The 26,304-nt window shown below is 47.9% G+C and overlaps 1 protein-coding gene across 1 annotated transcript in view; it reads left to right on the forward strand.

Annotated features, from left to right (window-relative positions):
* Positions 1–11,204, forward strand: part of ATP5F1C (ATP synthase F1 subunit gamma) — a 46,339-nt gene extending 35,135 nt beyond the window's left edge. Inside the window, exon 9 of the mRNA XM_086918962.1 lies at positions 11,067–11,204. Coding sequence (XP_086775088.1) covers positions 11,067–11,070 — 4 coding nt within the window. The 3' untranslated portion in view covers positions 11,071–11,204. The remainder of the gene's footprint in view (positions 1–11,066) is intronic.
* Positions 11,205–26,304: the final 15,100 nt, after the last annotated feature.

The following is a 26,304-nucleotide window of genomic DNA, read 5'->3' on the forward strand; positions in this document are numbered from 1 at the left end:
CACCCGTCGCTCCGTCCGCCTCCGGGACGCTGACGGGCGCAGACTAGCTTTTCTTTGGCGCTTCTTCGGCGCGACCGCCCAGCGCGTCCGCTGCGCGGAGAAAGGACCTCTAGTCTTATGGACGCGCAGGGGGAGTGACTGAGGAGCCGCACCACTGGTAAGCCGACCAGCGTGTCAAGCCTCCTCCCAATATGGCCGCCACAAGGATCCCTAGCTACCCAGCGGCACCTCTACAGCCGTCCTAGGCAAAGAAAGAGAAGAAGGAATCCCCCGCGGTCCTGTTGCCACCCAACACACACGGAGAGAAGAAATGCAGGGCAGAGTAAAAGAACAAGAACGCCCAGCCTTCCACCTCCGGTGAAGAAGCAGGAGAGGAAGCAGAGGGAAAAGCAGGCAAGAATCACAGCAAGGTAGGACTGACCCAAGATGAAATACAGCCTGTCCCAAAAGCGGCCAGAAAATAGAGTGAAGCGCAAGCAGTCAGCGCGTTGTAGCGGTAACCAAAAGGGACCCCAAATAGAGGCAGGGAGAGGACGCGCTAGTAGTCAGCGCAAAGCTGAGGGAGGGCAACAAGATAAAGCACTAGCAGTCAGCGCGGTGGGAAGTTCCACGAGCAATCAAGAAATAAAGACTAAAAAGGCGCGCTAGTAATCAGCGCTTATACAAAAGTGAACAGAAAAAGCACCAACACGCTCGTAGTCAGCGCGCAGCGTCATTGGTTAAAAGTCAGCCTTAAATTAAAAGTGCCTCAGCACATCAGCCCGGAGACCTCCGTCTCTGGTTAAGGTGGTATGTTTTTTTTTAAATTAAATTTATACTTTATTGCACCTTCGATGTAAGCACACAGCACTCATCGCCTACAACCCGGAGGCCGGCGGCAACAATAGATAGCACCTAGGACAATGGGCAGTAGTCGCATACACAGCCGTAGTGCCAGCATCCCCGAGGCCTGGCGGCGTACACATAGGTAAGAAAAACCGTTCTGCAGTAATAGCTTTTGACAGAGATCAAGAATAAAATAGTTAATGCTGGTACCGACACCCATGACGGTAGATTGGTGTGCAAAAAAATAATGCAGTTAGCTCAATTGTGCAAAACAAAGTCTCGGAATCTTGGAAACAAAATACCCTGAAAGAGGGAGGAAAAAAGTGCAATAAACCCACAGCTGAACAAACCCCCACCCCTCAAACAAGCCAGCCTACCCGTACCTGTGTCCACCCACCCACCTGCTATAACTACTGATTCTACAGATGAACATTGCACCTATGGCTAAGGACCCAGGGGCCCAATGATGTGATGCGGATTTCAAAAGGGACCACTAAGACCATCCTCCCTGCACAACCATCCCGGGGGCTCACGCACCTAACTTCTCAACTAGCAGCCGCAAGGAACCAGACAACCACCTCCGGGAAGAGAACAGTCAACCATGTAACATGTCAACCTCCACCGCCTCCACCCCGCCCTCCTGCAGCTCATCCAACTCCTCCCCTTCTGGGTCCGACTCATCGCCCCCCTTGGCGCACTGATATTCCCTATATAACCCCCAGAAATTCTTAGGGCGACTCTTTGGGGGAAGCAGTTCATTATACACCTCAGACTATGTACAGCAATACAGCAAATCTGTCTCCCAGCGCCTTTTAGTGGGAACCGGCCCCCTCATCCGCACAACGCAACCAGGCGCTTGGCCGTCAGCAAAGCAATATCAGCCAAGCGCCGTACCGCCACTGGCAACGGTTTGGAAAAACCCATCCGCGCCAGAGCCGGGCACGGCAGAACCTCCGTTCCCAACATCGTACTAAGTTCCGAGAATACCTCCCGCCAAAACGTATGAATACTAGGGCAAGTCCAGGACATGTGCAAAAAATCAGCTGAGGGTAAATGGCACCGCTCACACTCCGCCGACTCCCGCAATCCGTACCTGTGCAACCTTTCCGGTGTGTAGTAGACCCGCTGTAAATACTTAAAATGTATCAAACGATGCCTACTATTAAGTGAGATCTTTCTAGTGTTCGTACAGCAGTATTGCCACATCTCATCCGAGATTGTCAACTGGAGATCACACTGCCAGGCCAATCTGGCCTTGGAGAGCGGGTACTGCCGGTGCCGGTCCCCCAGTTTCTTAAGGTTTGTTACCAACTTGCTGGACGATGGGTTATTGATAACATATGTGAGCTCCAGCACTTCCTGCGGCTCTGCCATTTCCGGGCCCTGCAACGCCTTACGTACCCGGTGATATTGGAAGCTGTGTAACAGCGTCGTCCCAGAGTGGGATTGGAGGACCTGTTGCAATGTCTTCACCGTGCCGTTCAAAAAGAGATCCCCCATCTTTTCTATGCCCAAGTCCCGTAACGCCTTCAGGACTCCCGTCTCTGTCAGCGGGGCCAACCATACCGCCCATTCCACTCGCAGAAGGGGAGAGTACAACAGCTCGCTATCTCGGGAGCGGACTAGCTCATGCCAAGCGTGGTTTGTGGCTGCGATAGAGTCCAAATTACCAACCCTGCGATCAGCAGGACGGCATATTGTGGCCGGGAGTGGGGTGGGGTCCGCGAAGAGGCGCTCCAGCTTCACGTGCGGGATGCCAGGGTCCCCATGGATCCAAGTGTGGAGGTGCGCCCCCTGTGCTATCCTGTAATACCGTTCTAGATCAGGAGCCCCCAGGCTCCCTCGTTCATAGGGGAGCATTAAAGTTTGCCATTGAACCCTCGGTTGTTTGCCCCCCCACGCAAGCCTGATAATCGTCTGCGTAAGCTGACGGAAAAAGGCCTTTGAGAGCACGATAGGTATATTAGCAAAGAGAAAGAGGAACCTGGGAAGAACCACCATCTTCATAATTGCTATCCTGCCCATCAGAGACAGTGGGAGCCTGCACCACACCTCCACATCATCCACTAGTTTAGAGTACGCAAGACCATAGTTCTCGCGTACCAGAACCTCAGGATCGGTGTGAATACGGATCCCTAAATAACGAATTGAGTCCGTGGTCCATTGCAACGGGTATTCCGAGTCAAACGGGAGGGTCACCGGGGTCAGAGGGAGCGCCACAGACTTGTTCCAATTGACCCGAAGGCCCGAAAGGGCTCTGAACCTCACTACTTCCCGCAAGACAGACGACCGATTCACCTCCGGCTCTCGGACATATAACAGAGTGTCGTCTGCGTACGTCGAGATGCCAGTCTGATAGGTAGGAAAGTTGATCCCTTCGAACCCATGGTATTCCTTAATAGCGCAGGCTAGAGGTTCCGCCACTAAAGCATACAGAAGCGGGGAGAGGGGGCAGCCCTGCCGAGTGCCCCTACTGATCTCAATTGGGGCAGTGACTGAGTTCCCTATCTTTAACCGCGCAGTCGGCTTATAGTACAGGGCCCCTAGCATCTGAAGGAAAGGTTCGCCAAGCCCATACTTACGCAGAACCCTGAGCATAAACGGCCACTCCACTGAATCAAAGGCCTTTTCCATGTCCAGGAAAATAGCTACTGCCTTGTTCTCCTGCCGGACATGCTGAATGGTGCCTAGCACCGTATGAATATTGTAAGTCAAGTTCCGAGCGGGGACAAACCCTGCCTGTTCCGGGGCAACCAAGTCTGGGACAAGTAGAGCCAACCGTGTTGCCAGGACTTTTGCATATAATTTAGCGTCTACGTTAATCAGTGAGAGCGGCCTATACGAGCCACACTGTTGGGGGGTTTTCCCGGTTTCGGGATGGTGATGAGAAGCGCCTCCCTCATAGACTTCGACATACTACCCTGTTGACAAATGTCGTTAAAGAGGAGCATCAAGTAAGGTACCAATTTGTCTTGAAAAGCCTTATAGAAGGCCACCGTAAGGCCATCCGACCCGGAGCGCTGCCTGACTCCAGCGCCTCCGTAATCTCCTCTTTCTGGAATGGCGCCATCAGAAATTCTCGTTGCCAATTGGCTAAAAAGGGCATCTGGATGTAACTCAGATAGTCATCTATTTCCTCCTCTAGGTGGCCTGATCTCGATGTATACAGTGCGGTATAATAAGCATGGAATTCCGCCAGTATATCCTGTTCCCCGGTCACCACCTCACCACCAGCCGTTAATAACTCCTCAACCACCAGGGGCGGTCTGCTATTTCGCATCAGTTTAGCCAGCAGGGAGCCAGGGCGGTCCCGTTCCCCATACGTGCGTGCCGTGGCATACTTTCCTATATGCTGTATCTCCCTATCCGCCTCATCATGGAATTCCGCTAGCAGGGGCTTAATCCTCTCAGTTATGTTCGTATCTCCTGCACCCCCCGCTTGACGTTCCAGATCAGACAGTTGAGTCTCCAGGTATTTCAATCGCTGCCTGATAGCTTTAAGCACCCCTGAGTGTTTGGCCATCGTCATCCCACGTATGTACACCTTGAATGCATCCCAGAGCACCTGGACACTATCCACAGACCCCACATTAGTCGAGAAGTGTCTATATCCTCAGCCAATTCCCCTCTGAAGGCCTCATCTAGAAGTGAATACGGGGGGAACCTCCAGGTGAACGGGGGTATCCTTCTAGCCGGGGCCTCTAACAGCAAAAGCAGCGGTGAGTGGTCAGACAACGTGCGGGGCAATACTGCACACCCCCTCACTGAATTAAGGAGGGAGTGGGAGACAAACCAATAATCAATCCTCGTGTGTATATTATGATAGGCTGAATAATGAGTGAATCCACCCTTCCCCGGGTGCCTATGACGCCACACATCAAGCAGATCAAGTTTCACCAGCTCCGCCTGCATAAGTAATGCCGAGGCCGCTGGGGTCCTGGAAGCACCAGCCGACCTATCCAGGTCCGGGTTCAACACGAAATTGAAGTCCCCCCCCCCCCCCCACAGCAACCTGGAACCCTCAAACTGTCTACAGAGGTCCGCCAGTGAGGTGTAAAAAGCGGGTGTGTCGTAATTGGGGCCATACACATTCACGACCAACAAGTCGTGGCCTTTCCCCACACAGCGGGTAATCGCATACCCACCCTCCGGGTCCACAACATCCTTCTGCAGTGTCAACTGAGATTTGGGATTAGCCCATGTAAGCACACCCCTCGCATGCGTAGTGAACCCTGCAGCAACACAAGCACTCCCCAGACCCCTGGTCAGCAACATAGGACTAGTCAGAGGCAGGTGGGTTTCTTGGAGCAGGGCGAGATCAACCCGGTGCCGCTTCAGATAAGCTAGTACCTTCCTGAGTTTACGGAAATCATTCAGCCCCCTCACATTCCAAGATAGCAGTCTGAGGGAGTTGGGGCCACTCTCCGGCCCTAGAATCTCAACGTCCACCATTGCAGGACAGGGAACAAATCTGCGTCGCACAGGTGGCACAGTAGACACAATCCAGTAGTAGGCCGCACTAAACCCTCCCCCCAACAGACCCCAAAAGACATAGGTAGCATGGGCAACAAAAGAAGAATAGAGCAACCACCCACCCACCCACAGCCGACCAACCCCAACCCGGTCAGACCAGTCCCACCACCATCCACCATCCCCCTACCCCAAGAAAAAACCATTACAGACCCAAGGGGCCCTCAGGAGAGCCAAAAGCCGAAAGCGCAGGGGCAGAGGTTCCCAGCTAGACAACAGAACAATTGGGTCAAGGACCTCAAACCTCGGTGACTCCACCACCCCGCCCCCAAGTACCATTCAGCACCCTCACCAGTTCAAAAACACACCATCAAAGAACTAGTCTCCCGCGCGCGGGAGAGCCATCCCCAAAGCTACCAGCAAACAGTAAAACGTGCTGCAGCTATACCCCTAGTGCAGTCCACCAATAGCAAGATCACACCCCACAATTTCGATTAAGTAGGCTCACAGCACCTGCAGCAGAGTCTAACACACGGAAGGGCCCAGTCGACCCAGGGAAGAGTCCAAATATTCGATTACCCCTGGCCGTCCATGGTAGCAGCCTCATCCGTGTCCTCACGTTGGCTCCTCGGACTGTTGCGTTGTTCCTTGGCCCACTCCTTCAGAGATTTTTTCAAGTCCGCAGGGTCAGTGAAAAAGTGCAAGTGTCCCTGCTTATTGATGCGAAGTCTCGCAGGATACAACATGGCGTAGTCCAGCCCCAGGTCTCTCATTTGTTTCTTATACGGGGCGAAGCGCTTCCTCTCCTCCTGCACTCTCGCCGTGAAGTCCGGATAGAGGGAGATGTTCATGCCCTCGTACTGCAAAGTTCCTTTCTCCCTCGCCAGCCGGAGCGCCAGATCTCTGTCCCTATAGTTCAAAAGCTTCGCAATAATCGGCCGCGGTGGGAGTCCTGGTTGCGGTTTCGGCCCCAGAGTGCGATGAGCCCTCTCGACAATGAACATAGGGGAGAAGACCTCCTCCCCCAACAGTGTCTGGAGCAGCTTCTCCACAAACAACTCCATTTTGCCAGTGTTGGTAGATTCTGCCACCCCAGTAATGCGAACGTTGGAGCGCCGTGAGCGTGCCTCCAAGTCCTCCGTCTTGTCTTGAATGACTTGGAGTAGGCGTCCGAACTGCTTGCTGTCTTTATCCCATTCCGTTTGGGCTTCCTCCGCTTCCGTTAGCCGCCGTTCTGCCATATCCAGCCGTTCAGCATGCTTATCCACCCTCTCAGACATGCGGTCCATCCTGAATGACAGTGCGTCGATTTTAGTGCCAATCGCCGCCATGCTGTCCTGTAAGCCCTTTACCATGGCGCCCAGCATTTCACGAATGTCAGCACACAATGAGCTGTCTGATGCCGTAGGCCTCGGCGAGGCATCCGGGGCCGGCCCCTCTGCACCTTTCGTTTTCCGCTGATCAAACGACAGTTTGGGTTGGGTCTTGTCGCCTTTCCCCATAACGTTCCTGGTTGTCATTCAGCAAGGCGCTCAACCGCCAGCAATATATCGCCAGCGAGTATTAGGGGGGTAGAGAGGAGACACTGGGGGAGCAAGCTCCGAAGGACAAGATGTTGCGCAGCAAGAAATGCGTCCAAGATGGCGGCCAACCGCCCTGCAGTACGAGTAGGCCTAGGAGCCAGAGAGGCACACCACCAAGCACTCCTTCAGAACCAGGCCACACCAATGTCGAGTAGTCAGGCCACCACACTCCAGAACAATTAAAATACGCAGCTTCACAGCGGTCCTTGAGACGCGGAAGGTTCAGGCAACGACCGACGGAACCCTCTCCAAAGAGATGGCGGCCCGCCAGTGGCTTCCTTCAGCGTCCAATAGTTCCTCAAAGCACCAACACTTCTGCTCCCATCGAATGCACAAACGAGGGCCAGTCCACCACAGCCGCTCTCGGAAACCAGGCCTGATATCGCGCAGCAGAACCAGCTGTCTAGTTGCAGGCGAGGCAGACCGGCACCACTCTAGCACCGCAGGCCGCACGTAACGTGACGCAGCTCGGGCGGCTTCTCAGGATAGACCGTGGACTACGGCCTGGTCCGCCACTGCGCCTCCTCCAAACAGCTAAGCGACACCACACCGGATTTCGACCGGGGAAAAGCCCCCCACCAGGCCGGGGCGTAGATAGAGTCCACCACAGCTTTCAGAGCTAGCTAGGTGCCGAAAGGATAGTTTTGTCGAATTTTAAAGGGGCTCAGGCGAGGAGCTCAGCGCTCACACGTCTTTCATGGACGCCGGCAAGCTCCGCCCCCACTCCCCCCCGGTTAAGGTGGTATGTTAACATTAGTTTACATAGTTAACATTAGTTAACATGGTATGTTAACATCAGGTGGTATGTTAACATTAACAAGCACAACCAGCCAAAATGTGTTTCGTCACAGTGGGAAGTATCCTGTGACTACTTCAGGGCTGTAATGCAACACGTTGAACTTTCGAAGCAAACCGCTTCGCCGCTAATTCCAAACTGGCTGGTCTAAGTTCGGTAATGGAAAGTCCAATAAATCAAGGGTTAAGCGGCAGATAAGTCGGTGTAACTGAGATCCTGCAAGGAAAATGTCTGTGCAATAGGTTGCACGGCGGGTATGCCTCTAACGCAACACGTAAAGCTATTCTATGCAATTGCATCACCGGTGAAAGATTCCAACCGGCTGGTCTAAGTTCGTTTAATGGAAAGTGAAGTCAATCAAGGGCAATGGAAAGCAGAAAACCGAAATAACGGAGATTCTGTGAGGAAAGTGCCTGTGCAATAGTTACGCTACAGTAATGCCATCAAGTACCAGAGCACCAGAAATCCTTGAACTGCAGCGTTTCATAGACGAATGCGCGGTCGACCATGATCTTCAGCATGTAAGCTGATTCGAGGCACAGGCACTGGTTCACCTCTGTTCCGGAAGTGGGTAGGACAGATCATGTTAAAATAGCTTAATATAACATCTGATGTTGCCTGTGCAATAGTTGAATATGGTTACATGTCCCAATTTTTTTGAGGTTAGGGCCAGGGAACCAGAGAGGTGCTACTCTCATAAAGCTACTAAGGTGACGTTTCGTCGCTGGAGTAAGGTAACAAGTAGTGGCTTAGAGGCTGCTCTTGACCATTCCCCTCCAATTTTAGATAAAGACAATGAAGTGGCTGCTTCTCAGTTCAATGAATGGATTCGAGGAGCGTTAAACTGTGTTGCCCCTGAGCAGACCGCCATAGCAAACAGGCGCCCTTCTGGGAGGCCATGGTATGGCCCTGAACTTAAATGACTAAAAGTTGAATGCAGAAGGTTTGAGCGTCTTTGGAGAGTAGAGTACAGTAAGATCAGTAAAGATGCTTATAACCAGGCCTTGAATAGATTTAAGGAGGCCATTCTGGCTGCTAAAAGGGTGTATTTCACCTCGAAAATCCAGAAAGCTGGAAATTCTGCGAAGGAGTTGTTTAAATCTGTGTCTTTGACTAAACCTCAGCAGGGTAGCGGGTTTAAGCATGATCTGGCGGAGGGGGGGGGTTGGGGGGTGGGGGAGGGGTGGGGGGAGGAGGGGAGTGGGAGTGGGGGTGGGGGAGCATTCTTGTTCTCCTTGATCTGTCAGCTGCATTCGACACCATGAATCACACGGTGTTGGTGCGGCGACTAGAGGAGATTGGAATCAACGGGTTGTCTCTTGCCCTCCTTTCCTCGTTCTTATACAATAGGAAAAAAAGCCTGAACTGGGAGGGTCTACAATCTGACAGTTTTAATTTGCCCTGCGGGGTTCCACAGGGCTCAGCCTTGTCTCCAACACTGTTCAATGTTTACATGAGGCCGCCGGCTAGGCTTGTAAGGAAGCATGGCTTTACCCTTGTGTTGAATGCGGACGACTTACAGCTGGTGGTATCCGTCTTAGATAAACTGGAGCTAACAGCGGAAGGATTCCATGCCTGTCTGAAGGACGTCATGGAATGGATGTCTGAGTTTTCTGAAAATGATTACTGAGAAAATAGAAGTGATTGAATTTGGGAACGGGCCGGATCGGAGTAATCGGTGGGGGCCGCTGGAAGCCTGTGAATGTCCTTTACCTGTAAAGAAAGTGAGGGATCTTTGTATCATCTTTGATGACAAATTGAATGTCCGCTCAAGCGAATAGCCTAACATCAGCTAGTTTTTTGTTACTTAAGACCCTGCGGAAATCTTCCCTTTCATTCCCCTGGCACTTCAGAAAACCGTTATGGCCGCCCTTTTTATGTCCAGACTGGACTATTTCAATGCGATGTTTTTTGGGCATCGATAAGCATCAGGTTAGCAAACTTCAATCACTGCAGAATGCTGCCGTTTTGAGTGATTCTAAAACTTCCGAACGGCCATCCCACTACTCGGGGTAGGCGAGCATTACACTGGCTCCCTGTCCAACAGAGAATTGAGTTTAAAGCACTCAGCTTGGTGCATAAAGCACGGTATGGGGGGAAGGGGGGCCTCAGAGGACTGTCAGAATAGCTTCAGGCTCTACACACCCTCGCGGGACTTGCGCTCGGCCAATCTTGGCCTGATCTGTGTATCTAGGTACACACGAGCCAGGAGGGGGGCAGTCTATTTTCTTGCTGTGTGGCCCAAATGTGGAACAAACTACCGGTGGCCCTGAGACTTCAGCCGAACCTTTCATCGTTCTGGAAAAACTTAAAATCCCGGCTGTTTAATGCCAGGTAGCTGTTAGTCTATCTTCTTGCCCTGCCTCACTTACACACTTCAGCGCCAAGACGCCTCTGCATTCGAGCAATTTATAAGCATTTTATAACATTAACATTTAATTTAAATCAGTGAAGTAAGTTAACTTGGTCCAGAAACATATCTCACATTAGCCAACCATGAATTTCTTTTTATAGTTCACTAGTTTTTGCATACTTGTCAGTTTCAAGAATGAGATGTGTTAGTTCAAGCTCTTGTAGCTGATGAGTTTTCTGTATCGCTTATTGATCGATGGTGTATTAATGTTTAGAAAGTAGAAGACTTTAAGTAGCCCTAAAAAAATTCCGATCTGTTGCCTTGCTTTGGAAGGGGGCTTTTCTATTCCTTGTCTGCCTGCCTATAATGATTAAGTACACCCAAGCACTTGTTAAACACAGCTAGAAGCAACTTTGTATATATTTGTACTTTTATCTTTGTAAGGTGTCACAGTGGAGAAACTGAGGTATGCTTGTGCACACACTTCAGTCTGCCTAAAAGCAGATTCATGAATATATGTTTTTGGGCATTTTGGAATATTATTTGTGTGGTTAAAACATCTGGCAGGGAAGGGCTGGATTTCCCAACGCAATTGCAAAGCTTTCATCAGGCACTTCTTTGGAACACTAAAAAAAAAAACAGAAAATGAGAAGTATACTAAAATGTATGTGAAAATGTTAATCCCATTATTCATACCATGTGTATTTATGACCAGTGACATAATTTAAGCAACTTTCTTAATGTTCTTTTAGCAAACTATTGTATGCAAACTGAAGTTTTCTTTGATTAGGTATTGGGTGCCTATTAAATCTGCCCTATTCGCAAACCAAGTTTGGTTTCTTTTTGTGTGATCACAAGCATGTATGCTTCTCTTCAGATGAAGATTATATCCTTGGCAGTACGATTTCATCATTATTTCTAACACCATTTTGATGTATTTGTTATTAGTTTACGCCAACCATGTCTTTGTGATTTTTGAAGTGTTCGAGATTAGTTGCACAGTCAGTTTCTTTCTAATAACATTTTCTTTGTATTACAGATAAAGCAGTTAACTGCAGATATTCAAGTTCCACCTCCATGTCTTGCTTCTGATTGATCCATCGCCATATGAGGAATCTTTTGGGAAAGGATCATGCATATTTTGTAAATTATATTACAATAAACATCTTACGCCGAAGTGTTTTTATTTGTTTGATCTGTGTTCAAACTTTGGGCGTCAGTTGAAATAAGAAACTCATGCTTTGCATATGACTAACTACTTAACATATATGTGTGAATGAAACAAACTATGTACATGAGTTGGGGTTTATGGAAGCCCAAGGAGAAGTGTGGCTCACTGGTTAGAGCAGGCAGACCCTGAAGCAGAGGTCAGACCCGGGACCAGGGTTCGATTCCCGACGCGGCAGGGTGTTGAGCTCAAATGTCCACGGACTCGATAATTCTCGCTTCGGTGCCTGACCTAATCATGGGTTCACACTCTGCAACTCTGGGCATTAAGCTTGCTTAATCTCCACAACGGCCCCCCGCGGCGGGATGCCTGGCTTTCACCTTGGGGATGCCCTGTAGGGGCTATCTCACAGGGAAAAACCAGGATGGGTTCCCAAGGCAAGCGCGGAGATACCCCTTCGGAGGTCGATTCTGGCGCTATATAAGAAATATAATAATAATAATAATAAAGGACACCACAGTGGGTGGGGGAAAGAGTAGTGATCAGGAAGGTGTAGAGTGACATTGATAAGCAAGATGACTTGAGACTCCACCAAAGCAGGAAAATGGGCTATATTGTTTAATAGGAGTGTTATTCTTTAGTCACTAAGGCTGAGCTGTCGCAATATGTCAATGTGTTGCCTGAAGAGTTGGATCTACTGGCAGTTTAGAAGAGAAATAGTGTGGCAATGGCCTTTGAGAAGCAAATATGAAATACACAGTTTTCATAGAAAGATAGCTGCTTTCTCCAAGTGGTATCAAGGCTGACCTTAAACTTCATTCTGTCTGGACTAGATGGTTTAATTTTGTGGCTGACCGTTAGATGAGAATACCCTTTTGTGCTATTTCTGGTTGCCATGGAAACAAAGTCCAAATCTGAAAATACTAGTTTTGTCTTTAATATTAGAACCTCATTCCATTGTGAACTTGTTGGCATCCTAGTTGGGGGTCCAATCAAATAATTGATTGGGTCATGTGCAACTATTGTGGACATCTTACTTCCCTTTTGCCTTACAATGAAGCCTAGCAACATTGCATTGCTGATAGTACAGTTTGCTCTGCATCGGTAAACCACTCCTTCATTCATCAGAAACCTGGAGGAGATTCGCGGAGAGTGCCGGGATCAAAGGTCCAGAACACACTAGAACTCTATTTTGGAACAAACCCCAATGACCTCCAGTTAAGAAATATGCTCGAAATCATCGAACCTTTTAAAGAAAGCCTGTGGTGTTTTTATTAGTAGTAGAATTGTGGGATAATATCGGGTACTATGAAGAAAGCTCTTGGAATGGCATAGACCTCTGTTCCAGGGCGGTACTAAAGAAGTTACCAGTTGAAGGAGTGATCTTTTCAACATTACAAACCCCTTTTCCTTACACAGTTCCATTACCCATAGTGAAGAAGCCTTCCCCCGACTAACATGAATGTCATGTGTAGAATTCCCTTTTGTACATTTGCTTGCTCCTGTACCTTTAAATGCTCGTAATATGATAATGTGGCACTTTCATCAAACACCTAAACTTGTTAGCAGGCATTCTACTTTAAAATCCTCAGCTCCTGACAGGCATCTCATTCTGGGGGGGGACCTGAACCTGGTGTTTGATTCCTCACTAGACAGATCAGCGCAGCGCTTTCCACAGACCGGGGAACTGTCGAACACTATGAAAACACAACTAGCTGAACTCGATGTGCACGATCTTTGGAGAGGATTTCACCCCACAGATAGGGACTATTCTTATTTCTCGCACGCACACAAAACATATGCTCGGCTGGACTATCTGTTGGTCTCTGGCCCGGTTCGGGACATGGCCACTGCCTCCGAGGTAGGGGTCATCTCCCTATCAGATCATGCACCGGTCTCGGGGACCTTCCTGCCCCCGTCGACCCCGGTTCAGCGCGGAGTCTGGCGTCTACGGGACACTCTTCTACACAAAAAAGTTGTGGTGCAATGTATCACCGAGGCAGTGACTGAATTTCAACTGCATAACTCTAACCCCGACACTACATTGGCGACTCAATGGGGAGCACTTAAGGCGGTTCTACGGGGAGAATTTATAACGATATCTGCAACCGAAAATAAGGAGAGGAAAGTTAAACGGGAAGAAGTCACGCATAAGGTCAGGGAATTAGAACAGGTGCATTGGCGAACGGGGGCTCCTAGAATTTGGAAACAACTGAAGGCAGCAAGGAAACTCCTGTCGTCTCTGGACCTGGACAGAGCTGAATATGCGGCTCTCCGTCTGAAACACGCATATTATACGGGAGGGGATCGTTGTGGCCGGTTATTAGCGGCTAAGCTCAGAATCGCACACCAATGCCGTCGAGTCAAAGAACTTGCGGTGTCAGGAGGGCGCACGGTTACAGAAGACGTCGAAATAGCCGAAGCTTTTCGACAGTTCTACTCTGAGCTCTATGCGGAGGACGGCACATCGACTGGGGACCCTGATGAATATCTGGACTCAGTGACTCTCCCATCCCTAGCTCAAATACAAACTGACTACCTGGACCGAGAGATTAGGATAGAAGAGGTTATTGCAGCGATCGCTAGGCTGAAACTCGGGAAAGCCCTGGGACCAGATGGATACACCACCCTCTTCTATAGGACATTTTGCACTACCTTAGCTCCAATATTGACCAAGCTGTTTAACTCTTTCGACTGCCCCGGTGCTATCCCACCGGATCTCCTGCAAGCCACAGTATCAGTAATACCCAAACCAGGGAAGGACAGGGCTCAGTGTGGCTCGTACAGACCGATTTCCCTCCTAAACGTCGACCTTAAAATCTACACGGGGATCCTAGCTGCGAGATTGGCACAGTATCTCCCCGGGCTGATTGAACCGGACCAGTCCGGCTTTGTACCCGGCAGGCAAACGGTGGATAATACCAAGCGGTTGGTACACGTACTGGAAAAAGCTTCGCGGATCCCTGGGGAAAGGATGCTCCTTTCGGTCGACGCCGAAAAAGCGTTTGACCGGGTGCACTGGCCGTATCTTGAGCGGGTGATGACTCGAATGGGCATAGGGGAGAAATTTAGGTGCATGGTCTTTAATTGTTATAAGTTCCCGTCAGCGACGGTGCGTGTCAATGGCTGTGGATCGAAGCGCTTCTATATTGAACGCGGCACGAGACAGGGATGCCCGCTATCCCCTCTCCTCTTCGCTCTCTACATGGAGCCCTTTGCCCAGAGAGTGAGACAAAACCCAGATGCTACTGGGGTGCGGATGGGGGGTTATACCCACACGGTCAGCTTATATGCAGACAATGTCATTTTTACGCTAGAGGATCCGCAGAGGGCTTTACCCGCGTGTATGGAAGAGCTCGAGGCTTTCGCGGGAGCGGCTGGGTTTAAGATGAATATGGGGAAATCCACGGCATTGGATGTCTCCCTGACACCTGGGACGAGACGAGATTTGCAGAGGCGTTACCCACTAAGGTGGTCGCGAAACCACGTGCCTTATTTAGGTATCCTGCTGGCTCCCACGCTGTCGGCGATGGTGGCGGTTAATTACGAGACGCTAGGCAAGAAAGTGAAAGAGGAACTGGGGAGGTGGAACAAGGGGATGATATCGTGGCTAGGCAGGATAGCAGCGCTGAAGATGACAGTGCTACCACAGATCCTGTATCTCTTCCGGGCACTTCCGCTGCAGCCCCCTAAAGGCTGGATACGGATGATGCAGACTGCACTATCCCAATTCGTCTGGCAGGGCCGTAAACCCCGAATGAAGAGAGCATTGACGACTTTAGCGCCGGAAGCGGGGGGGTTGGGAGTCCCTGACCTTCACAAATATTTCCAGGCGTCACAGTTGAGGTACCTGGTGAAATGGAGCAGATGGGAGTCGGATAAGCACTGGCTTTTCCAGGACCAGGCAGTGGCGGGCCGGCCCTTGCAGGAAATACCATTCCTGCGCAGACAACACAGACCCCCGAATCTCTACGCCTCCTATGTTACAAGGGTGCCGCTGAGGTTATGGGATGCCACTAGTGAACTATTCGAGCTTACCTCGTTCCCCTCTCCGTTCACTCCTATTGTGGACAACCCAGACTTCACGCCAGGGACAGAACCGGGAGCCTTTACGCACTGGCGAGAGAAAGGATGCAGAGCACTTTTTCATGTGTACGGTGAGGACGGGATCCTCCCCTTTGAGGACCTTAAAGAAAGTTACCAGCTGGCCGAGGCAGATAGGATGAGATATTGGCAAGTCCGACATTGGGCACTACAACCACACGTGCGGGACGCGGCGGACAGGGACCTGCTCCCTTATGAGAGATGGATGGCGTCGCGTACATCGGATGCAAAACTCATATCTGATCTGTATAAAATGCTACAGCCACCACCCACACACATCTATAATCCTGGTAGGGAGAGATGGAACAGGGAACTGGGGAGGACGCTTAGCCACAAGGAATGGGAGCAAATCTCATACCGAGCGCGACATTCTGCATATCATGTGGGGCTCACTGAAACCTTCACCAAGGTGTCAACGTACTGGTACCGCACTCCCGAACGCTTGCACGAAATGAACAGGCTCATAGACACTGCATGTTGGCGCACTTGTGGGCACACTGGGACACTGACGCATATTTTATGGGACTGCCCACTGATACAGGACTACTGGAAGGAGGTGATCGATGAAATAGATAAATGTTTTGAAATAGTTACCCCGCTTCCCGGCCTATACCCTGCTGGGCCTGCCCAATGCCTTAATGTACCCGTTGAAATCCCGGAGAGGGAGACACATAGCCATCGCTTTGGGCTCAGCTGTGCAGAACATTCTAATACACTGGCGCACTTCCACCATTCCCTCGATCACGGGTTGGCTACACAGGCTGTGGCACGTACTGGGTATGGAAAAAATTTCGCTTACACTGGCTGGGGAGGTCGACCAATTCACAGAGCTGTGGCAACCATTCCATACATTACTAGCTACTGAATTCAGGGAGCTTGCGTGCCCCAGATACCTGAGGCTCCTTAGGCTTACACCACCGATCACTTGAACGACCAGTAGGAAGAGGGAGGGACCGTGTACGCATGTTGGGTAGAAAGCAGGAGAGGACTTGTGAGTTTCTGAGATCTTCCTTGCACAACACCGGACAGAGGGCGGGGGGTGGGAAGGGGGGTGGGCATGGGGGGCTGTTGGGGTAGTTTGTTACACTAAATGTGAAGTACAGAGGGATTGTTATTTGCTTTCTGATCGACATTCGGACTCAATGCTCGAGAAAGCCACCCATGGCGGCTCTCACCTAGCTGGGACTGTAGAACTTTGCAGATGGCGGTGAGCTCTGGAGAAAGCATCAATTTTTCACGCTATAAATTGTCTTTTATCGCCTGGTTTCCTTCTTGTTTTTCACTGCTGTACCACTGTACTTAATTAATAAAATACTTTAAACCTAAAATCCTCAGCTCGTGTGGGAATCCATTTAAAAACAAAACTGTTATTTGCCTGTCCCTGGACTAACAGCATGTCAGTACAGCCGTGATGCTGAATTATTTCTTTTTTTTTTTTTTAAATGATACTTGAAACCACAGGTCTGCCTCTTCCAAGACCTCTAAAAAAAAAAACTCTGATATTACTGTCCAACTTTATGGTACCCAGGTTACTGACCTAAAAGTTTGTGGACCAAATGCAGTGTTGGTTGCCTGCAAAAGGCGGACATGTAAGCAAACTCCCATTTGTTCAGTTGCAGATGAGAGGCATGAGGGCAAGCCAGAATAAGATTGTTGCTCAAACCAGGAATCTGAATTAACCATACCTATGCTTGTCTGCTGAGTGAACACAGCACCGTGTGACACATAGGCAGATAAGATACAGTTTCATCACTAAAACGAACAAGTCCATGTAACTGGATGGATGGAACGGAAAATGGGAAAAACTGAAAGATCTGGTTTTAAATGTTATCTTAAATAAAAAAGGATAATCTGTATTAATTGTGCAAACCAATTTGGGCTGATACCACACCAGTAACAGCACATCTGTGTTTATCACAACATAGGCATACAGAAGTTGAGTGAAACATTATCCGATTAGCCTGAAAGGAGTAGTAACTGTCCTCGATGGAAATTCTTAAATGGTATATGCTAAACCTACCCTAAGGGTGAAAGAAATGTACTAGACTTTGCCCAGGTTTTTCCCTACATCCCTTACTGTAACTAAATTCAACAAACAAGACCTGCCAAAGGCAATAGGTCTCGCCTATGCAAGAGCTATTAGCTTTACTAGTGTGTTTTAACCATATTGTACACCTGCGTAGCTGCTGTTCTGCATGGCTAAACGTTAACGGTGTGGATTGACTTGGAGTGTGGAGTAGAGCTGAGAGGAGTGGAAAACAGTAACAAGTGTTGTAGAGTGGAGCATCATACGGTTTCATGAAGTAGGGTAAGGTGCGGAGAATGGAGGGGTTAGTGCCGTGGAGTACAATGCCATGAATTGGCATAGAGTTGAGTAAAGTCTTGTAGAGTGATGTCGTGGAGTGGAAGATCATAGAGCAGAGTGGAGTAAAGTGTCAGAGTGTCCTAGTGTGTGGAATAAAGTGTTTAGACTGAAGTGAAGTGGCGAACCCCGTAGTAGAGGGGAGTAAAGTGGCCTGGAGTGAAGCGTGTTGTGGAGTGGGACAAAGTGGAGGGACAGAGTGAAGTGGCGTATGCATGGTGTGGTGGTGCACCTCCTATTCCAGACGACATGTTCTCAATTGAAATGACCATTTATCTTTGCAAAGACAAAGTTCTAATGATAAAACTGCAGCACACAAATGATGGGTCGAAATGGCATCAGCTAATGTATTTTCTTTATCTTATTCGAATATTTGTTTCCAGCATACTTCAGAATAACAAAGAAGTGTGCTTCATTTGTGCTCTCCTAACTGGTATATTCCATATTTCATTTACAGGCATTCATATTTTGTGTACTAGAAAAAAAGCCTTTAGTAAGTAAGAAAAATGCATTTGTACAGTGCACAGAACCAAAGGTGCCACAGCTCCAGCAAATCAGAGGTAAGGAGAGCATATGAAAAAGGCGAGAAAATACTAAACAGAATCCCACCCACCTATTTTCACATATTCAAATTGTCAGATAAAGCTCCTCACTTAGAACAAATGGAAACTGGAAACACCAAGCTACCTCAGAAGGCAGAGCCCGATATTTCACCTCTATCTTTGATTGCTTAGCAAATGTCACAGAATATGATCAGAATGTAAAGGTCTGTTTATAGAAAATGAAGTGAGCAATGTGAAAAAATATATTAAATAGGCTATGCTCCATGGGATGAAGACTCGAGCAGGATAAGCTAAAACACAGCCAGCAAATGAAAAGCAAGCATATGTGAATTCAAACCCACAAAGCCAATGGTGAGCAAAAGTTGGAATGCATTCCTAGGTCAGCATTTTGAATGTCCCAAAATGTATTTAGCCAACCAGACAGATGATCTGTCTGGCTAGACTTCAACCTCATAAAGGGTATTGAAGTGGAATAGCAGAAGAGCTCATGTCATGAGAACTGCCTTGGCTAATTTTTGCATTTAGCATAGTGAGGGGGAGCTCACTAAAACAAGACGAGAAGTGATACTGTTCAATGAGTCACGTCTTGGAATTTTACTGGAACATGGTCGAAGTTTCGGAAAGAGATTACTTGAATTATTTACTTTATTTTTTTATTTTATGCAGTTTTTCATAACAAAAGCCAACCACAAGTAAACAAAAAAAGAGACATCAAAGGGGGGGGAAAAGAAGCATCCAAAATAAAAAGAAAACATTCCAAGTTTTTATAACATTAACAAGCCAAGAAGAAAAAATAAATCCTGAACTGATGGAGGAAAGCAACATGGGAACCCTAAAACGACTAGGCAGACCGGTCCTGAGGAGCAGGCGCCTCTGCTAACCACTCCTGAACTGGCCTAACCGTTTCCTCAGAGAGTCATTCTCGATTAGCAACATTTCCAGTTGACGTATGTTCAAAAACTCCCACCACCAAATCCAGAGATTGGGAGCCCCTGCTGGAAAGCCAGATGCTTGCTAGCACCAGTCTAGATAACATGATTAAGATGCAAAACAAAATCGACATAGCTGGTGAATGTTCCAACATGATCAACTTTGGATCCGCATTGATTCTCAACTTAGAAATACCCCCTAGTTTCCGTAGACCAATTCCCCAAAAGGTTTTAGTGCTGGGTAAGAAGCAAGGACCTGAACCAAGTCTGCACCAGTGCATCCACAATGGAAGCTGTGACTATCTGGCCGGAACTTCATAGTTTAAAGACGGTGAGGAGTGTAATACCAGTCATTAATACATTTGAATTGGTTACCTTAATACGAGAAACATTGAAAGCTGAATGAAACAGCATATTGCTTAACCTAAAATCAGCACATGTAACTTCCCTTTTCAGCTGAATACTCCACCTATGAGCCCTCTCCAGAAACACGTCGCCCAACTGGTTATGAGAATACACTTTGGAAAGTTGAGATTATAGCCCAGATATGTGAGTATATTGAAGGGGATAATACCAAAAAAACTTGCATGTTGGAACGAGTTCCACAACTTCCCTAACAACGAGGGTGCTTCCACAACCACGTCTAAACCATGATTTTGTTTTTTACTATGCATTCCTTAAACACGATTTTTCGTGTTAAAGTAATGTGTGTTAAAACAAATGCTTATGAACTACTACCCTGACTCCCATCCTAAAAGTAATCACCCACACCCCCTAAAAACTAACTAGACTCCCTCTACACCCTATAACACCATCACCCCACAAAACTAACTCAACCCTCTAAAAACGAATTCCCCCACCCTAAAAATAAACACAATCACCCATACCCCCTAAAAACTAACCCCAACCCATGAATACTAACCCCAAACCCCCATGCCCTAAAAACTAACCCCAAATCCCTCTCACCCCCTTAAAACTAACCCCAAACCCTGCACCACTAAAAACTAACCCTAACCCCTTGAAACTAACCAGACACCCCCACCCCCTGAAAACTAACCCCACACTCCCTAAAAACTAACCACGAACCCCTCTTACCTAGTCCTGTGCGACACTCCTCCGAACGCCGCCTGAACACCAGACCGAATTAGCCTTAACTACTCACATGCGTGGTTAAGGCTCAGTCGTTCGGGCAAGCCGTTGTTCCGAAGTTGTGGCAAAGGATGTTTCCCACCAAGAAATATTCTCTTGAAGGAACCCCAAATAGGATGAAAGACTTAAACGTCTTGAACCAAGCTCGGTTGAAATATATTGTATGTGCCAGGGGTGACTGATTTCAAACCAAACGGGAGGAACTCACTAAACGTAACACTAGTGGCCAGTGCCCCACCCCAGTACTAACCGAAGTTGTGAGAAGAAAGATGCAAAATAATAAAGCCTAAGCATTGGGAGTGAAACCCCTCCCTCTTCCTTTAAGTGCTGTAAAAATTTGATTTTACACCAGGGCTTCCGATGAGACCAAATGAACTTCTGCCATGATGACGCCACTTTCATTATAAAAAGCAAGCAGTAAAAAAAGTGGAATACAGTGAAAAAAAATAAAGATTGATGAGCCCCAAGTGCAAGTGGTTTCATTTAAGAAACACCTCAGCTGAATGTTGGAACAACTTACCGTAGTTATTTTCTACAACCTCAAGAATATTGAGAGTTAAGGTAACTTCTAGATATAAGGAGACAACCCACCCCTGTCCTGATAGGGAGAGAAAACATTGGATTAAATCTTAGTCTTCTCCTGGTTGAACTTGTAGCCAGCAACTTCTCTGAATGATGGAGCTGCCTTCACCAGAGCATGAAGACACTGATTGGGGCAATGGTCAAAACTGAGATATCGTCAGCTAAACTCTTCACCCCAAAATGATGACGTCTAAAGGTTTGTATCTCTGTTTGAGGGACTGAATAAACAGCTCAATATAGAGAGCTAATAACTTGAGGTGAGAGAGAACACCCCTGCCTGAGTATAGAAATGAGTGCTGATGGTCCCCCACCAACACTCCCCCCCCCCCCCCCCCACCTACTATAACGTAGCCTTGAGACCCAAGTAGAGACGTCTAACTCGTCAAATATAAACTGGTCCTAAGCCTACGGTCGCCATGAACACCCTTAGGAAGGTCCAGGAGACCCTATCAAAGGCCTGCTCCGCATCCAGAAATATACCAGTTGATACTTGAATTATTTTGACAGTGTAGCAAGAATTGTGTATAATGCCCACGCTGGTTGAACGTTGCTCCGAAATAAGGTTACGAGAATAAAATAGCCTGCTGTTTTGGATTTGTAAAGTATTCGCGTGGTCAGAAGTGCAACCAAGGTGAGTGTCAGGTCTCTGGTGTCCTGTGCTACAGCCTGGAATGGGCTATAAATGGAGTCAAGTGCCTTCAGTAAATGGGCTCATAACCTTCTCCTTGTTATCGGCCCTGTACAGGGCTTTATGCAAAGTCCCTTGCGGGACGTTCTGTTTTCGTTTACTGACAGGAGTCCGTGTTTGTTGTGAATCCCTTGCAAAGTGTTTTAAAATGATTTGTGCCCTCAAGCCAATGCTTGGCTTTCCGTACTCCATACGTGACCACGGTCCGCCTGGTTGGTGGCTTTGGGCTTTGGATTTCTGAGACTCCACTGCAGCTGGTGTTCCCGGACCTGGAGCACCTTTCTCTGGGAGCCGCTGTATCATTGACTTCCATTCCCTTTGAGACCTAGGTCCCTGTGTTTGGCTCTACTGATACTACTTAGACACCCTCTCTGGCCTCGGATAGAGTGTGTCCTTCACTAAACCAAACCGAATGTCTTGACCCCATGTTTCTTCATGAGGTATCATTCCTAGCGCTGGAATGCACCAAGTTTACAGTAAAGGTCAGTGCACTGACGAACAACACTGTTTATGACTATCAGCATCTTTTATTATTGAGACTTCCTAAAATTAGTATTCAAGTTATCTGTTCAGAACTTTCTCTGATGTAAGAGAAAGTACTCCTGAAAAAGCCCTAGTGGGAGTGACTTGAACTCCTAGACGCGCGTTTGCCAATGTTTGTCTTTTGGAATCATCTATGATTACTGACACTCAACAACTTTATATACAATTGCACCTTAATAAGGGGAGGTGAGGGCCAAATTATCAGATCGATGTGGTCAGTGCAACTACTTTGTCTTGCTTATTTATTAAAGTTAGGGAATTAAGAAGAACCTCTGCCTTGTTTTGGGGAAGTCAGTCTCTGCTATTTTGATTTGTTATGGTCCCTTAAGGAATTCTTCCCCCTGTCTCCCGGAAGCGAGTAGCCTATGAGAGAGCTATATATCTCATAGAGGCACTGACTTAGAGAGATTGGGGGACTCCGTTCCTGTGGATTCGGGCATTAAAGGTTAGTGGTTGTTCTGTGAGTGACAGTGAGATAGAAACCATCACAATAGGGGTTTAAGAGGGAATACAGGCCTAATAAGGATGCTGGCATTAGATGTGCTTTAGGGTGATGTTTTTATTTATTTAAAATGAACACCATGCATTATACATGATGAAAGGGCAGGAATATAAAAAGTAATGTGCACCAAGCTGAAATCCCTTACAACATTTTAAGCACTCCTGACAGGTGGGAGCTTGAGTGCTCTGCAGTCTACTGCAGTGCATGATACCTTTAGTCTGCCTTTCTTGATTCCATCTATGTTTCGGGGCAAAGACAGTATTACAGAACTCCACCATACTGTCTCCCTATGATGAGAGAACAGTTCAGAGTACCCTGCCTCCTGAAGACCCCTAAACACCAAGGTTGTGTATGGCACTAAACTGGGAAGTACGGTACACATTACACATACTCTTGAATGGTGGAGGCCTAATAGTGAAAACATTTATTCTCTTCCCCATTTAGTCGTTTGCTATCTGCATTCCTCACAGTTTTCCTTTTAATCACTTATGTTTCTTTAAAGCAGGAATCGTCAACCTTTTCTATAATGAGAGCTATTTATTTTCAATGAATTGCATCCAGAGTCACAGAAATGAACAGCAGTGACCACTTTAGACAAGATTCCATTAGTGGCTACTCGTTGACTGCATGCTTGTTTTTGACCATATACAGTGCTTTATTGCCTGGCTACCAGCTATAATGCTAAATATATAAAAATTAAAAAAAGAATAAAGCTTTCTCTATTTTAATTTTGAATGCCTGTCATAGGAGTCATATACGCAATGCCTCCTTGTACCTAGGAAAGAACATTAATGATAAAAATCCCTAATGCAGCTGCGAGAAAGGCCTTTTGACATGGTTAGCTCTCACTTTTTGCCTGGTATCTGATGTGGTCTAGATTGTAGTGCACGGGGTACCTGTCAACGAAGTCCCCTGTGCAAGTGCTTCTTCCCTAAAACTATTCCACAATTGACCCTGTAAGTCCCTAGTAAATGGTACCTGGATACCTAGGGCATTGGGACTGAGGAGGGTCCCCTAGGGATCCCTCACCTAGGCCCTGCAGCATGCATGGCCGGATGCAGACCAAATGAAAAAGTCGATGTGCACACTTGTACTGCCTAAGGTATAGGTAGGTCACCCCTCTAGCAGGCCTTCCAGCCCAAAGGCAGGATGTACTATACCACAGGTGTGGGCATATCTGGATGAGCAGATATGCCCCTACAATACTGAAGTCCATTCCTAGATAATGCAAGTACCAGGGAAGGCATAGAGAGTCCATGGGCTGGAAACTCGACAACTCGAGTTCCCCAGCACCATGATGGCTTCTCTGAAACATGAGTGTTTGGTACTGTGAGAGGGTGAGTCCCGGGGATAATGGACTTACCTGGCCCTTTCTATTTTCACTTCCGAATGGACTTCCACAACGTAATGAGACCTGGAGAAAGCAAGAGAAAAACTAATCAAGCTTGTACTACAGTTACACCAACAGTTAAAGGTGACTATGTCTTTAAACAGGGTGGAGGGTCCTGAGTGAGGAGAGGGAATCATGCGGATGCTGATAGGAGAAAGGTAATAACCAAATGACGAAGGAAGGCGGAAGGAGGAGGACGCTGTCAACCAGAAAGACTGCAACAACCAGGGAGATCCAACCAAAGTTGACTAAGGAGGAGAAACAGCTGCTCTGAGTCTTGCAGAGTGGAGGAGAAGCCTGACTCATCAGGAGGCGGCCCGAGAAGCTGGGGAGCAGGAGGAAGACACCGGACCTGATATTCTGGAGAGAGAAGACCAGTCCAGTCCCGAGGAGTGGTGGATTGCCCCGAAGGATGCTGGCTAGCTACTGCGACTCAAGAGTTGTGGCATTGTGAGTAAGTACCCAGGGACATAATTGCGGAGTTTTTTGAGGAAACGGGAGGTGGGAGTGGACACAGAGCACTGTTGGTGATGGGTGGCTGAGCCACTCTACTATTAACCTGACTTATCTAAAACCACCTCACTTGTAATGTACTACATATCCCAGAAGGCACTGGGGTATTACATAAAACTAGGATTAAAGGATTCAGTAAAATGGTAATGATAAATCCAACAATATGGTATTATTGAATTTATTGTCAAATGTACAGACCAGATGTTGTAAGACTTTTTTTGTCTGTAAGCCAAAATTCAACCCTGTATTTCTCTGCCCTGATTGGTCAGAGATAAGTGGGTGAGCCTGGCTACTCTGAAGAGGTGATAAATGACCCTGGGGGTTAGGGAGCCTCTCGGGGAGGAGAGGTTGCTGGGCATAGGAATGCCAGAGCTAGGGGGAGAGTCACAAAATAATGCTCTTCAAGGGAAGGGGAAGAAAAGCTAAAGACATCAGTATCATTTACAACTCAACTCTTTGACCCAAGGCAGATGCTAGGCTTAAGAAAGGAATGAGCAGATGCAAGGGGGAGAGACTATGGTGATTAACCATTCTAGGGGGGTGTTTAGCCAGCTCTTCTCTCTCTGCTGAACATTCTGACATATTGAATTTTGGAAGAATAGTTGTTTCTGGGTTAGCATTTTACCACATTCTGCAGGAAGTGGTCAGACCTTTGGGTGGAACCCTGCAGCCCATTGGACAGGAGTGCCCTCCTGCTTGACCCAGAGGAGTTGGAATAAGTATCTGAGAAGGGCAAAGCAACTCAGATCTGCTGCTTGAAACTTAAGAGAGCAAGACAGGCCATGCTGGAAGTTTGATGTGCATTTCCAAAGGCCTGCACTCTGAAAAGTGCACCATCTGCAACTACAGCCTGTTGATTATTTGCTGTAAACAGGGCCGGACTGGCCATAGCGGGCACCGGGCGTTTCCCCGGTAGGCCGCTAGGGTGGGGCCGGTTTTGGGCCCCTGGGGGGCCGTTTTTGTTACCGGGGTCGGCAATGTCAGCCCCCGGTAACAAAATCGGCAGAAACTGGCCATCTCAAACTGCTCACCTGCACTCCCCCTGACCCCAGGGGGGGCAGCTGAGCAGTTTGCCAGGGCCGGTTTCTGTTCTCAGTCCGGCCCTGGCTGTAAAAGGACTAAAGAGTGGGCACCCTGCAAGCTACAGGTAAACGGAGCTCACCTGGAAGATCACCAAACGAATCCAAAGCCTGGAGTACTACCTGTGGATTGTGGGAATTGAAGTCTACCACTTTCAAGGACCCTATTGGAGATTCCAGAACCTTGGATTGTGTGTTGGATACTTTGGGACTGGCAAGAAGAAATTCAGGAAGGAGTTCTAACTGGACCCAGCCTGCTGGAGGGGGCTGCACAAGAATGGCGAGATATCCTCCAGAACAATTGCTAAAGGTGAATGTGTCCCTGTCGGAAGCAACAAAATGACTAAAACAGGCACTGTTGGTTTCTAAGACCTAGAAAGTGACTAATCTTTAAAAATTCATATCTCTGGTTGCTTACAGTGGATTTTTTAATTTTGGTGTCATTTAAAAGATACAAATATTTCCTATTTTTATAAATTGGTGTTAGATTTTTATTTTGTGTTGTGTCTTAATTATTTACTGAACTGGTGATTTTAAATGCTTTACATACCTGTCTTTGAAGTTAAGCCTGCCTGCTTGCAGACACGTTCCCAAGGGGTGAGCATAGGAATAATTTTCAAAGACCTATTCTGAGCCCTATACTAAGTTAGTGGCCTTATTGCCAGTGGCAGGCCTACAATTGACCCTACCAAAAATCCACTTTCC

This window comes from Lissotriton vulgaris, chromosome 1_1 (genome assembly GCF_964263255.1).
Source record: "Lissotriton vulgaris chromosome 1_1, aLisVul1.2, whole genome shotgun sequence".
Taxonomy (NCBI): domain Eukaryota; kingdom Metazoa; phylum Chordata; class Amphibia; order Caudata; family Salamandridae; genus Lissotriton; species Lissotriton vulgaris.